The following is a 13,071-nucleotide window of genomic DNA, read 5'->3' on the forward strand; positions in this document are numbered from 1 at the left end:
CCTGGGTTGAATGAAACCCCAAGAGGCTGTTAGTGAACCAGTTCAGAAGGAGGGCCCATTAACATTTCCCTAATGGGACAGTACCCCCCCTGCAACCCATTTGTCTAGCCACTGTGCCTGCTGTCTCACCCTTTCAACTCCCTGTGATTATCAGGGTCTTGGGAAGAGTCATTGTCATAGATGTGATGCACAAAATTTCTGAGCATCAACAGGCTATTGATAAAAGTGTGCACTAGGGCCTGCATGTATTTCTCCTGCAGACAGGAACAGTATCTTTTAGATAAAAATACAGGTGGATTTCAGTTATGGTGTGGTTTTTTTTTATTTTAACAACTCAAAATCATATTATCAAATTACATTTTGAAAGGATACTGGCTGATGTTCGCATGCAGTCTTTCCATCTCTACGTAATCATGTTACTCGAGATAAAAGTTAGGTGTAGATCTAGACACCAAGCCAGTATTATCAGGTAACATTCAGTGCAAACACAGGAGCGAGAACGCATGGGACACCGACAAAATTCAATGCTCAGCAGACTCCCATGCTCCCAAACACTTATCAAGATGACACAAGATAATGTATTGCCCTGAAGTCCCCATGACATTTACCATATACTTCTCTAGACTACAGACATACTCATTTAGCCGTGTTTCCAATGCATGCTCACGAAGTAAGGCTGATGAACAATAATGGGATCATGGCTGAAATCCAGTTTAACAAGTATATTTACCATATGGTAGGCATTAATGTCACTGCAAGTTTTTTACTTGAAGAATAAATCTGTTCTTCCCTGAAGCCTGTAAGACCTTGGTAACATAAATGATAAAAGATTTGCTGACAGTTATGGTCTCAGCTATTAGCAAGTGCAAATAAAGAGTTGGGAAGATGTACCATTCTCATGTGAGAAAGACACTGTGTACACACTGCCTCTTCCTCTCCTGGTCTCCCCCCAAAAATCCTCAAAAAAGAAAAATTATTTTACGCTATGTCTATATGGAGCAAGAACCTCTTTTAATTTGATAAAGTCAAAATTTCATCACAAGCCTTCTGATTAAACTTCACTTATTCTACTGCAGCTATAGCGCTGCTTTATTTTTCCAAATACACAAAAGCAAAGCTGTTCATTTTTCTCAGCCTTGAGCTATCACTTAAAGATTTTTCCCAAAATAACATTTTATTTCCTTTATTATTCTTTTTCGAGCCTTTAAAACCTGAACTATTAGTAATGCCAAGTATGACTGCTCTGAACAGACTGTTAAATGTGCTTATTCATTTTTATCAGCATATTTCATTTTTGCTAAACCAACTCTTTATACTCAGGCTCTGTTAGAGAGAGCTTGAGTAATTAGGGGGAAAAATGATTACATTATACTGGAAACATTTGGTCTAAAGAAAAAAGATCATTAAAAGTTTAACAGACTCCCAAAACTGTTACTAACTCAGGAATTACAATAAACAAAACTATAAAGAAAAACCAAGTGAAGAAAACATTAGCCCTTTTATTAGACAAGCATATATGCTCCTGAGCTCTGAGAACAGCAATGATACTGATGACTTGTAACACAAAGGAGTTTAAAAAACATATAGGATACATCTAATGGGAACTCAGGGGATTTGGAATCACAAAGGACGGTCATGTCAGCCCTACTATGGCATTAAGATAATGTTTATAAATAGGCTACATAAGAAATTATATCATCAGTCTTTATGTACAATTTGTAGATCCTCTGGATATAAGATAATATGCACCATGTAGTGAAATAACAGTACTTTTATGGACACCTTGCACAACAAAATCATAAAATGAAGTAATTCCTGATGCAAGCCCAGCAGCCAAACTGGAAATTAAAGAGAGCTCATAGAAATCCATGGGGATAAACTTTGCCCTAATTAGACAGTGATTCTATTTTTAGCTGTGATGGCTTGATGTGTTCTGGGCTTTTTAGATGAGCAGCTAGACATTTTAAATTGTACTTAAATAGTTATTTTTAAAACAAAAGAGGAAAAATATTTATTTATTAAACTTATTTCATTGGACTATATAGCATTAACTAAGCTTTAAAATAATATTCTCACAGAAAAGTATCCTCCTTTTACAGGCAGACAACTTGTGACACAGAAAGAATGAGGACATGTCCATCACAGTGGAGCACCCCAGCATCCTTTGGTAGGCCATCAGTGGCCAGATCGAACACGGGATGTCCTGGTCTCCTGGACTGTGCATGTACCTTTCCTTTTTCCTGTGAGTTAATTTAGTGTGCATGGAGTCTTAACTCATGTTCCTTAAACACACATGCAGCAGACAAAAGCTAAAGAATTTCAAAACAAAGAGCAAAAAAATCCTTACGGTATTGTAATTTGCTTTTAACTCAATATGAATCTCTCGAACAGGAAGCGATCAGGAGATATCAGCTTTACGGTGTTTAAAGCAAGCCCAGCATTTGAGGAGCTTGTAAAATACCAACAGACATCGGGTTGCAAGGGAGATGAAAGTGACCTGAGGTGGTGAGGTTGGCAGGCACCACTGCCAGGATGCACACAAAGCTTCATGACGTTCCAAAAAGCTCTCTCCATTTGGCCATATTCACATTCTCGAGCATTAGCTCTATCCCCTACTACTTTCATGGATGCATTTTTATTATACACTTGTGGTCACATAGCATCTCTGAGCTTTTAACCTTTTTTTTTTAAAGGATGTAAGTAATAAGGCCTATGTGCCTTAAAGAGCTTAACTGGCATGACAGCTAAGAGCAGTCCTAACAAGCAAATATGCTTTGTAAAAAGCTACAGCAAGTGTCATTGACAACTGTGTACCTAACAGACTGGAGGCAAATCCCTGAATGCTGGGGCATTTGGCTAACTTAATTCCTGGTACCTACATAGCCAGTCCTACATTCAAGATGTCATCCTTAGGCAACCTTATCCCTCTGCAGGGACACCGAATCTGCAAACCATTGGATACAGCAGGCACCCGTAAAACACAACAAAAACCAACAACAATATAACCAAACCAAAGAAAGATCGTCAGAAATCTATGTGCCTGTACTTCCCCGCTGCACCAACTCTGAACATACCCATTATCCTCTCTTTCATATCTTAATTTAATTTTTCCTTTGCTGTTATGTAATAGCCCTCTGTAATTATTTTAATTCAATAGGTATTTTGAAATACAGCACATATGTAAGATGCTAAACAAGAAAAAACACACTTTGTGTTGCATTACTGGCAGTCCTGTAACACTTTAAAATACACTTCTGTGTTCTAATTATTCATCTTTACTTTCAATTAGAAAGCCTTCTTAAGAGCAACAAGGATGTCATGTTTGATCATTGCTTTGCAATATTTAAATGAGAAAGCGAATAAAGCCAGCTGTATAAGCAGCAGGTAACTCAGAAAAGCCTTTCTGTGCCTTTCTAGTTTAGCTTTGCTTACATACAGAAAGACAAAGTATTTCAGTTAGTGCATTCTGTGAACCAGACCACCTTCGGGAAGGGGGTGATGCACATTTGAGGCAGAGGACAGAGCCTTTAGCAAGACAGAAGCAATTGGACAGTACTGCTGGTGGGTGACACAGAAGCTATTCTTTCTGCCTTACTCTAGTGGTTGGATCTCACACATCTGCTGATCCTTCTAAAAACACAGAGCAAAGGATGATGCTGCCAGAAGCCAGGGGAGAAGCAGTTTCCAGTCTGGGGCCACAATGGATGGTAGTGTTGCTAATACTTGTACACCCACACATTCTGTGAGCAAAGGAGTCACATTCTCTACCAGCTTATTTTACAGTTCACATTAAACAGCAATTCAGACAGAGTTGGGTAGGATTACCCAGTTCAGGTCTGCTCATTAAACTCATTACCATGGTAACAGGAAGAGAAAGAAGTCATCTCCCCACTCCTATTATCTCTCACAATTCTTTTTTAATGATTTGAAAGCCCTAAGAGGGAAGCACCTTCCTGATGCAGAGCAGCAGCGACCTCTCTGCCACACACGCAGCTCACTTGAAGAGTCCACACCCAGTGGGATTTTCGATACGAAAAACCAAAGCAACTTACACTACTTGACAAAAGCCACAGTCAGAAAGCAGCCTTCAGTGAGAAGGCTGCAGCCTCCTATCCCTCCTCTTTCTGGAGGAAATGCTCTGCTGAGGCTTCCTTGTGTTCATGTACACCATCACTGCTGTCAAAAACACAGTGCCACCTCCTGGACACACACGTTCATTCCCAAGAAGGCCTGCTTTGGTCAGGTGCATCATGGAGAGTCATGAAGGCTTTCAAGATTAAAATAACAAAAATGATAAAAAGAATTCAAATCTGTCTTGAGAAAATTCACTATTTTTAGTGAGTACTTCTAAAAATGTTTTGGTTTTACATGGTCAGAGTGTAAGTACCCCATAAAGAACTTTTAAGCTCTGTGTAAGATGAAGATGTTGTCTACTTGAACTTTAGTAAAGTCTTCGAAAGTTTCCCACAGCATTCTCCTGGAAAAACTGGCAGCCCATGACTTGGCTGGGTGCACTGTTTGCTGGGTAGAAACCTGGCTGGATGGCTAGGCCCAGAGAGTTGTGGTAAATGGAATTACATCCAGCTGGTGAGCAGTCACTAGCGGTGTTCCCCACAGGCCAGTCATGTTTAAGATCCTTTTTGATGATCTGGATGAGGGGATCAAGGGCACCCTCAGCAAGTTTGTAGATGATACCAAGGCTACTGAATCAAGATAAATTTGAAGTTGAACAGATCATTATAAACATTTTGATTCTTAAAAAAAGTCACTCAGCCTTTATATTTATTTTGCACTAGACTTTTTAAGACTTTTTAGAAGACAAATGAGAGTAAAGCCACACAAATTAGCTTGCTAATTCAACAACAGGTTTCAAAATTTTAGACTGAAAGTAAAATTATTTTAAACTGATTTGCAAACAATCCTTCAAGATGAGAAGCAACCTCTGCACAGGAGAACAACATGGGAAACCCTTAAAGATCTCTAGATTGGAGCTACAAGCTGTGTGACCCAACAGACTGGGACATCTCTCAGCACAGCAACCCCCTGGGTCGGAGCACTGCCGTTGCCAGCCACGCTGCTCCAGAGCATGCACTGACTCATAATGATACACATGGACACACTTAAGACTGAGAAAAATAAGGCTTTGAAAAGAATCAAAAACTATCTTCCACATATCCATTAGGCAGGAAAAATAGCTTTGCATTTTTTTCTGTTCTCCTAATTTGACAGCCACATTTACTCCAGCACTCTGCCTGTAAGGAGAGAAGCTTAACACCAAACCTTGCATCCTTCTTCCTCCGGAAGGACTCAGTGTTCCCATGATCTGCTGTTTTCCAGAAGGGCTTGCATGAGGAAGGGCACCTATCCACAGAGTGCTGCACAAATAATGGCTCCTGGTTGCCAGAAACTACAAAAACCTCCTTGTGATCTTGAATTCATCTGAGAACGAAACTGGGGCAACAAAAAGCAAACCTGAATGACTGAAGAAGGGTCCATTTGTGCATTCAGATGGTGGAAAGCTTTCCTCTCTCACAAGGCTCTCTGCAAATTAAACCTTCAGGAAACAGTCTTCAACTTATCGGCCTTAATACCAAAGGGAGGAAAAAGCTGGCTTTTCCTCATTACTTTAGCGTCATTCTTTATCCCACATAAGCATGTTAAAGATGCAGCAATTCTCTTAAGGCTAAAAAACACACAGAACAATCCAAGACTTTGGGCAGAGATGCAGACAGAAAACACATTCCTCTCCTAAAGAGCAGGATCTGCTGATGCTTAAGATACCTCTGCTTGAGCACCAGAAGTGTTACTCCTTGTATTCACTACAGAAAATGGCTTAAATTCCTTTTTTGTCTTTCTGTTTCAGTACTATTGATGGGTTTAAATTAAAATGGAGATGGATTAGAAGTCAGAAACAGAAAGAGGCCAGGATGCTATGCTGTAAAGAGCAAATTTCCAACTTGCCTCTGAATTAGAAGGATTCATGGGCCAAGAAAGACCTTGTAACAAGCAGCCTACAGTGAGACACAGCAGTATCTCACTACATGCCTAAAAAGTGTGTCACAGGAAAAGAGTAAGAGAAAACTAAAAGGTGTCAGCGAAGTCTGGGGACCCTGTGAAAGCAGGTAATCTGTAAGGTAAAACTTCTAAGGAGAGTGCAGCACACCTGGCACTAGAAAAGAACAGGAAAAGTCCAGCAATCCTGACCAGGCTGAGCTTCTGGGGAAACTTCCGCCCCAGTAGCACCTGTTGCCGAGTCTAAAGGAAAGAATGGGGTAAGCAGGGCACACCTGCTAAATGGTTTAATGGCATGAAGACCTGGGGCACACCCTGCTCCTCATCCAGCCTTTCCTTGTAACCAGCCTCCAGTGAAGCAGAACAGAATAAAGAGAAACTTCAGAAGCTGCAATTACATATTTAAAGGGATAATTCTTCCTGGAGGAGGACCAAGAGAAGCACCTAAACATGGGATGACTACAGCATACGCAAAGTACAAATGCAATCCTGTCCCCAAGCTTCCATATAGCCCTCTGTCACAAACTTCCCTTAGCAGTTCTAGAAATTCTGACTTAAACACTCCACAACCTTATCAAGAACCATCTAAAAAACATTCTTTGTCCACATTATCCTGTTTGGATGTCTGTTTCACAACTTCCCTCCTCAGATGGTTTGGAACCTTTTAATGTCTGACTTCAATTAATTCAGAACACATTCATAACCATTTATCTTGTGCCAATACTCTCCCTGGACTTCAACAGGTTTCCTCCCTCCTTGCGGTATTTACCTCACAAGCTACCAGCTAGACTAAATAAGCTATACTTTTGTAATCCCTCTGCATATGACCAGTTTAAAATATTCTGAAGTCTCAAAGTCCAGATAAGTTACACAAGAGCTTCAAATACCAAAAACACTTTCTGAATTTTTGTAAAATATAGATAGAAAAAAGTGGGATGCTCTAGAGGACTGGGATAGTATTAGGAAAAGATGCCTGAGGTAATTAATAGACTGTTTTGACAGCCATTAACCACAGGCAAGATCACAGCTGTGAGCGGACTCTGAATAAAAGAATTAACAAAATTTCCATTTCTTAATACCATGCAAAGTGCTTTCACAGGGAACGGGTCTCCCATTTGACAAAGGCTTATGGCATTTCCTGGGAAGTAACAGCAGCCTTCTGAACAAATGCTGTTGGGAGGGAGTGGGGCAGGGGGAGAAAGCCAATGTAGAAAAATGACAAGCATAGAGAACACAAATCTAGTAACACAATACTTATACAACGTGAAATCATTAGTATGCTTAAACCACTGAAAAATGCTTTAAGATATTTATAGGTTTCGAGTATGTGTATGTGTCTCAGAGACCACTTCAACATGAAATTCCTTCAGTGCTTATGAATCCAATCAGCTGTGCATGCTACTTTGACATCTGTTTTAATGGTCTCTAGCCTGCATGCTTAAAATTAAATGCTGGCTTCTTGCTGAAATTTGACAGAAATTCACTGCCCACTACTATTGCTTTGCACAGCGCTCACCAACTGCACTGTACTCGCAGCCCTCCAGACAATGTGGGGGTTAACAGATATTGTTTAAAAGCAAACATTAGCAGGTCAAGGAAGACAGCAGATGATCTCTCTACCTATGAATCGTTTACCAACAGGCCCTCCTCAGGTTTCAGCACTGTGCGAACTGTGCAAACAGCTCCTCTTGCAGTCTGCAGTAAAGACCCAGATGCGGAGCAGAAAGGCAGAGTGTGCCTTAAATGCACATGTGAAGTAAAAACAGTATCTAAAGAAAAGCTGTGTCTCAATTATACAGTTGTGATAACAAAGGAGTCAATTTCCATAGTCTTGAAGACTGAACACCATCTGAGTCAACTAATGCACTACAAGCATCAAGTATTTTTGTCTGTGTGTATTTATATTGTGCTGTGTTTGAAAAGCACAAGCTGAATTCAAGTACTGAAAGCTAGGCACATACAGCAGTCTACACATGTGACCTCCACATTTCCAATCATCAGCTAAAGACCAACGGAAGGAGAGCTTCAAAACTAAGTGATTTTGCAGCTGAATCTAAGTTGCCTTGTCGCCATACCACTTTAGGGTAAAAGCCCATGTGCCCTGGGAAAGGCTGGTGTACCTGCCAGAAGAGATTTTTATCTAATGCCTGAATATGTTCACCCTGCTTCACCCATTGCCATTGGCCTTCTTAAAAATTCAACGGAAAAAATAGGCATCCACACCCTGTTCTATGACCAAAAAAAGCAAAGCAAAACCAGCACAAACAATAGGCATTCATTCCGCCAGGTTCTGTGCCTGTGCTGTTTGGTGGTCTCCTCAGAGACAGTCAAATAAAACAGCTCCAAGGAGTGAAACAACACACTTACACAATCAAATGTATTTATGGGCATCCTCTGAATCACAGAAAAAAGAGCTGGGGTACACCACTCTCCTCCAATGGGTCGGCATGGCACAAGTACTCCCTGGGGTTTCTATTTGCCCACGCTGCTACAAACAGAGCCAAGAACAAGCCAGGTAGGCACCATGCCACCCAGGCACTCCACTACCTTTGGAAATTCACTTGGTTTTTGTATATGCTGCCTTCTTCCAATGCATTTAGATTGCAAATTAATCCAAGCATAAACAGTGTTTTACTTGGTGTTAAGTACATCACACAATAGGACTGTAGCCCTACGTGAAGTACTTGAATGGTATTGAACATACATTTCTACTTTTAAGTATTTATGAGCATTGACTAACTTCAGCAGGAATGTTATTATCCAGACCTATAATCTTCCTTTTGATATGTTCAATTTCATTCCATACTTCCAGGCATGGTTAGAAGCCATTCCCATTCACTGCTGCCTGACAAAGAGAGGCTGGTCCTGTACCAGATGCTGTCAACCACGCTCAGCCACGGATGCATCCTTCCCCACCTCTGTACCCCTCCTTCCTTCTGTGTGATATAATAAAGTTGTCATTAAATGAACAAAACCTTCAAACTCTACACAGTCTTAAACACTAACATCTCTTTAGCAATAAAGGAAAAACGGATTTTTTTCCGCAGCATGTGAATACAATGTGTTTGGCAGAGCTCTCTGTGGCTCTCCTGGCATGCCACGGATTCACACAGGTGTAACTATGAACACTTCATTCAGTGGATAAAGTAATCAGTAGACTCGAGATGAACCAACCAAACAACCACTAGAGTGAGAATAGGAAGATCAATCGCAAAAAACAAAGAGTGGAAAAAGAAGAGCAAAAGGAGTCACTCCATAATACACATGAGAAATGAAGAAAAACAGCAGAGCTCTTCTTTCAGAAGTAGATTTTTTTTAACTTAAAAGTCATATGCTTGGTACTTAAAACTCAGTTTGTACTAATTCTGTATTTATTCAAACTGCCTTTGTACTTTGAAGAATTGCTGATAAGAAATGTCCTCGAAGTTACTCACCCTAAAAAAATAATGCATATGATATAAAAAACAACTACAAAAAGAATGGGTCCCATTCCAAATTACACATAACCCTGACAGAAATAAAAAAAAAATGAAATTAAGACAAAGGAAGAAAAGCCAGAAGATCAATCCCAGGCTTAAACTAAATTTATTTAATTCTGCCAGGAATCTTCACTTTGACAGATTCCTTCATTTAGATTATTTGAAGTCCCTATCCTCATTTTGGCCTGCTGCTAGACACACAAAAAAGTAAAACTTTAAACAGAAAAAAGAAAAAACAAAGCGACCTGTACAAATTTTTTCTTGTCTAGTGCAACTTGGAAAATACATTTGTTTAAAGACAGAGAAAATCTGTTTCTGATTTCAAACACTGGATATTTTATGAGAAAATTGCCAAGAAAGGAATCCAAGGAATGTTCTTACATGCACAAAACAGATGAGATAACTGGTGAGCATTCCTGTGATCTTTTACAAATAAATAAATAAATAAATAAAAAAATCTGTATTTCTAGCATGGAACTCCTCTTCAGAGAGCAAGCAGCACATGCCTGGGATTTTTCACTGATAGCTTCTATCATAACTTCTTGCTATTATTAGTATAAAAGACTGCCCTCTGAAATTCACAGCTGTAAGACAAGCAAGGACGGAAAATACTTCCCAAGTGCAGGCAAGCAGTAAGGACACATGCCTGCTTTACAGCACTTCTTGGCACTATTCTCATTGTATGAAAGCTATGAAGGAAACAGAAACTCTAGGCAAATATTACAGAAACATGAGCTCATTTTTTTCAGCATATACCAATGAATTGGCTGATGACATTTCTAGAAATTAATTCTTTTACAGGAAAATTTATTTAAATATTTCATTTGTACTTTATGTCCAAAAGATCAATAATTAGCACGCAGTGTTGCCTCTGCTGCAGACACCTAGTTTTGATCAAACACCAATACAAGCCACATTTCCCATGATGGGGTTCAGCCAGAAGGCTGCACTGAAGCAGTGAGTGCGGTGCGAGGGCGGGCTGGCACTCCGGCCAGCACGGGAGAACTTGGGTCAGCCTGTGAGAAGGAGACACTGGGTCACCCTCCATGCACAGGCAGAGACACCTGAGTCTGATCACCTATTTTCCCCTGGAAAAAAATTAAAAATTAGAGGCAGCAGGCCCCTAGAGCTCATTAGAGTGGGGATTTCATCACCCATTCCATGCACACTCAGCACATCCACACCCAGTGAGTACACCGACTTGGACCTGGGATTCATTTATCAGACCAACAAAACTGCTCGAGAGATCAGACTGAGAAAACACTGCTGGGAGCTGGCCTGAACAATGACACTGCTTCTCCCTGCGCCCTCAGAGCCCAAACAAACTAGCACCTGAAAGGCAGATGTGCCCTACTGTTTAAGAGACAAGTAAATCCTCCTCCTATGCAGGCTACCATCAAGCCAGTAAAAGGACTGGTGTGTAACATCATGTCTCCTTTGCATGTTGAGGTTATCAATGGTAACACTCCAGCAATTATTTCAGGATCATGATTTTCAACGCATAATAACGTAATACACAGTAACTGCTGTTACTCAAGGTAGGGAGAAGTCTACTCCAAACTAACAAAATAGAGCAAAGCACGGTGACATAGAGTGCATGCAAACAGGAAGGAATTAGCACACATCAAAATACACTGCTACGCACCACAACTATCCAGTACCTTCACTGCTTTTAACATGAACTCTTAGATGGACTTTTGTATCTTGTAACTAACAACCTACTCACAAATAAAACCTAAACATTTTGAGAACTCTTTTCCTATACCTTTAAGACTTAAAAAAACCCCCACTATCATAATTCCATTTTATTATGCAACAAAAATATTTTGCTTCTGTACAGGTTCATTTGCTGCACATAGGACAATCTCTGAAAACTTTACTCCTTGGCTCATTTTCAGTCAGGCAATCTAGATTACAGAAGTCTCAGTCTTTTTAGCTGTCTGGTTACTCAACTGACTTGAAAACCTTTTACCTATTTATACTCTTGACTTAAACATCAACTTCTGTCCTGTATCGCTAAGTTAATGCTTCAACAAAAGTTTCATATTTTATTGTTTTGTAATTCCAGTGATCTGATGAATTGTTGTGACTTGAAAACCTCTTGTGGAGTTAAAAACTTTAAACAGTGCAGGGTTTTTGTACACAAGAACAACTAAGATAAACCACTGCACAGGAAATTGTGTTGTGCAATTAATTAAGATTTTCTCTAGAAACACTGAATCAGTTCTTTGAAATTTACAGGAAAATAACTTTAATATCTTTTTTAATTTATGGTTGCCAACTCTACCAAGATCCTTAGTGGGAACTTTGCATAAATAGAAGTCAGCAGTAGAATAAAAGTTGTCAACGTTTTATAGAATCATAGAATCATTTAGGTTGGAAAAGACCTCTAAGATCATCGAGTCCAACTGTTAACCCAGCACTGCCAAGTCCACCACTAAACCATGTCCCTAGCTAACTTAAGGGAGAAAAACACTCTGAGCAAGCATTGATAAGCACTGAAGTAATTAACTGCTACTCTTTCCCAAGGAAATCATGGTTTTTTACAACTCCTACACCCTTCCTTACAACAGCTCTCTGGTGTCAGCTTTCATCTTACTTGAGTAAGAAAAGTAGCAGCAATACCAATTTTTAATAAAAAAGAGAAATATGGGCGCTAAACAAAACCAGTAAGGTTTTCCTAATCTTTTACTTTCAGAACCACGTTCTTAAGAGTTTAATTAAAAAGATAAAACAAGAACATCTCACGGGGCGTAAAAACTCTTGTTGCAGCATCTCCAAGCGAGAGGAAGCATCACCCGGCAGAGCAGCTGTGTTTCTACCAAGCATCTGCATAACGCAGCACGACCAACTCTCTGCCCTTCTCCGGGCGCTCCATGACATCTCACCCATACAGGGGGAAAAAAGAACAAATAAAGGCAAATACGCCCGTGGTGCGGCGTCACCAGCAGAGATGCTCCACACAGGAAGCCGCTGCAGAAGTTCCTGGGAAGCGGCGCTACCCCTCCACCCACCCCCCGTGTGCGCAGCCCCTGCGGACGCGGCCCCGCTGCCCGCTCCGCGCCCGCCCGGCCTTTTGTCTGCCGGGCCGGGCCGGCACCTTCCCGCAGGATCACGCCGGGCGGCGATGCGCATCGCTGGGACAAAAGGAACCACAAATCTCTGCGCTCTCCGCCAGACCGAAAGGTCCCGCTGGGAACGACGGCACCCGCTTCCCTCCCGCGGAGCACCCTCACCTTTCAGGCAGAACATCCTGCGGCCGGCGCGGGCAGCGGCGAGGCGGAGCCGGGCCTCCCGCCGGCGGCTCCCGCACCGCCCCCTCCCCTCCGGACACCCCCCGGGCACCCCCACACCACCCGGCCCGCCCCCTCCGGGCACCCCCCGAGCATCCCCGCACCGCCCAGCCTGCCGGGAAACGCGTGTGGACGAGGGGCCACTCACAGGACGGGCCGGCGGTTCTGGGGAGGATCAATACAGCTCATCTGTCAGCATTTGTCACCGCTGTGCGTTCAGTTTACGACTGTCTGTGGGTCAGCGTTAGGGAAATACATCACTGCAGTCCCACTCACCTGTTCCTTAC

General features: G+C 41.5%; 1 protein-coding gene across 7 annotated transcripts in view; it reads right to left on the reverse strand.

The window, feature by feature from the left end:
* The window catches only part of NHSL1 (NHS like 1), a 181,592-nt gene that overhangs the window by 79,636 nt on the left and 88,885 nt on the right, over positions 1 to 13,071 (reverse strand). Inside the window, exon 1 of one of the 7 annotated variants that reach the window (XM_017825930.1) lies at positions 12,728 to 12,764. The exons of the other annotated variants lie outside the window; for them this stretch is intronic. Coding sequence (XP_017681419.1) covers positions 12,728 to 12,743 — 16 coding nt within the window. The 5' untranslated portion in view covers positions 12,744 to 12,764. Of the gene's footprint in view, positions 1 to 12,727; positions 12,765 to 13,071 lie in introns of those variants that run through there. 7 annotated transcript variants of the gene reach the window in all.

The sequence above is a fragment of the Lepidothrix coronata genome, unplaced genomic scaffold (genome assembly GCF_001604755.1).
Source record: "Lepidothrix coronata isolate B3197 unplaced genomic scaffold, Lepidothrix_coronata-1.0 Scaffold123, whole genome shotgun sequence".
In the NCBI taxonomy this organism is placed as follows: domain Eukaryota; kingdom Metazoa; phylum Chordata; class Aves; order Passeriformes; family Pipridae; genus Lepidothrix; species Lepidothrix coronata.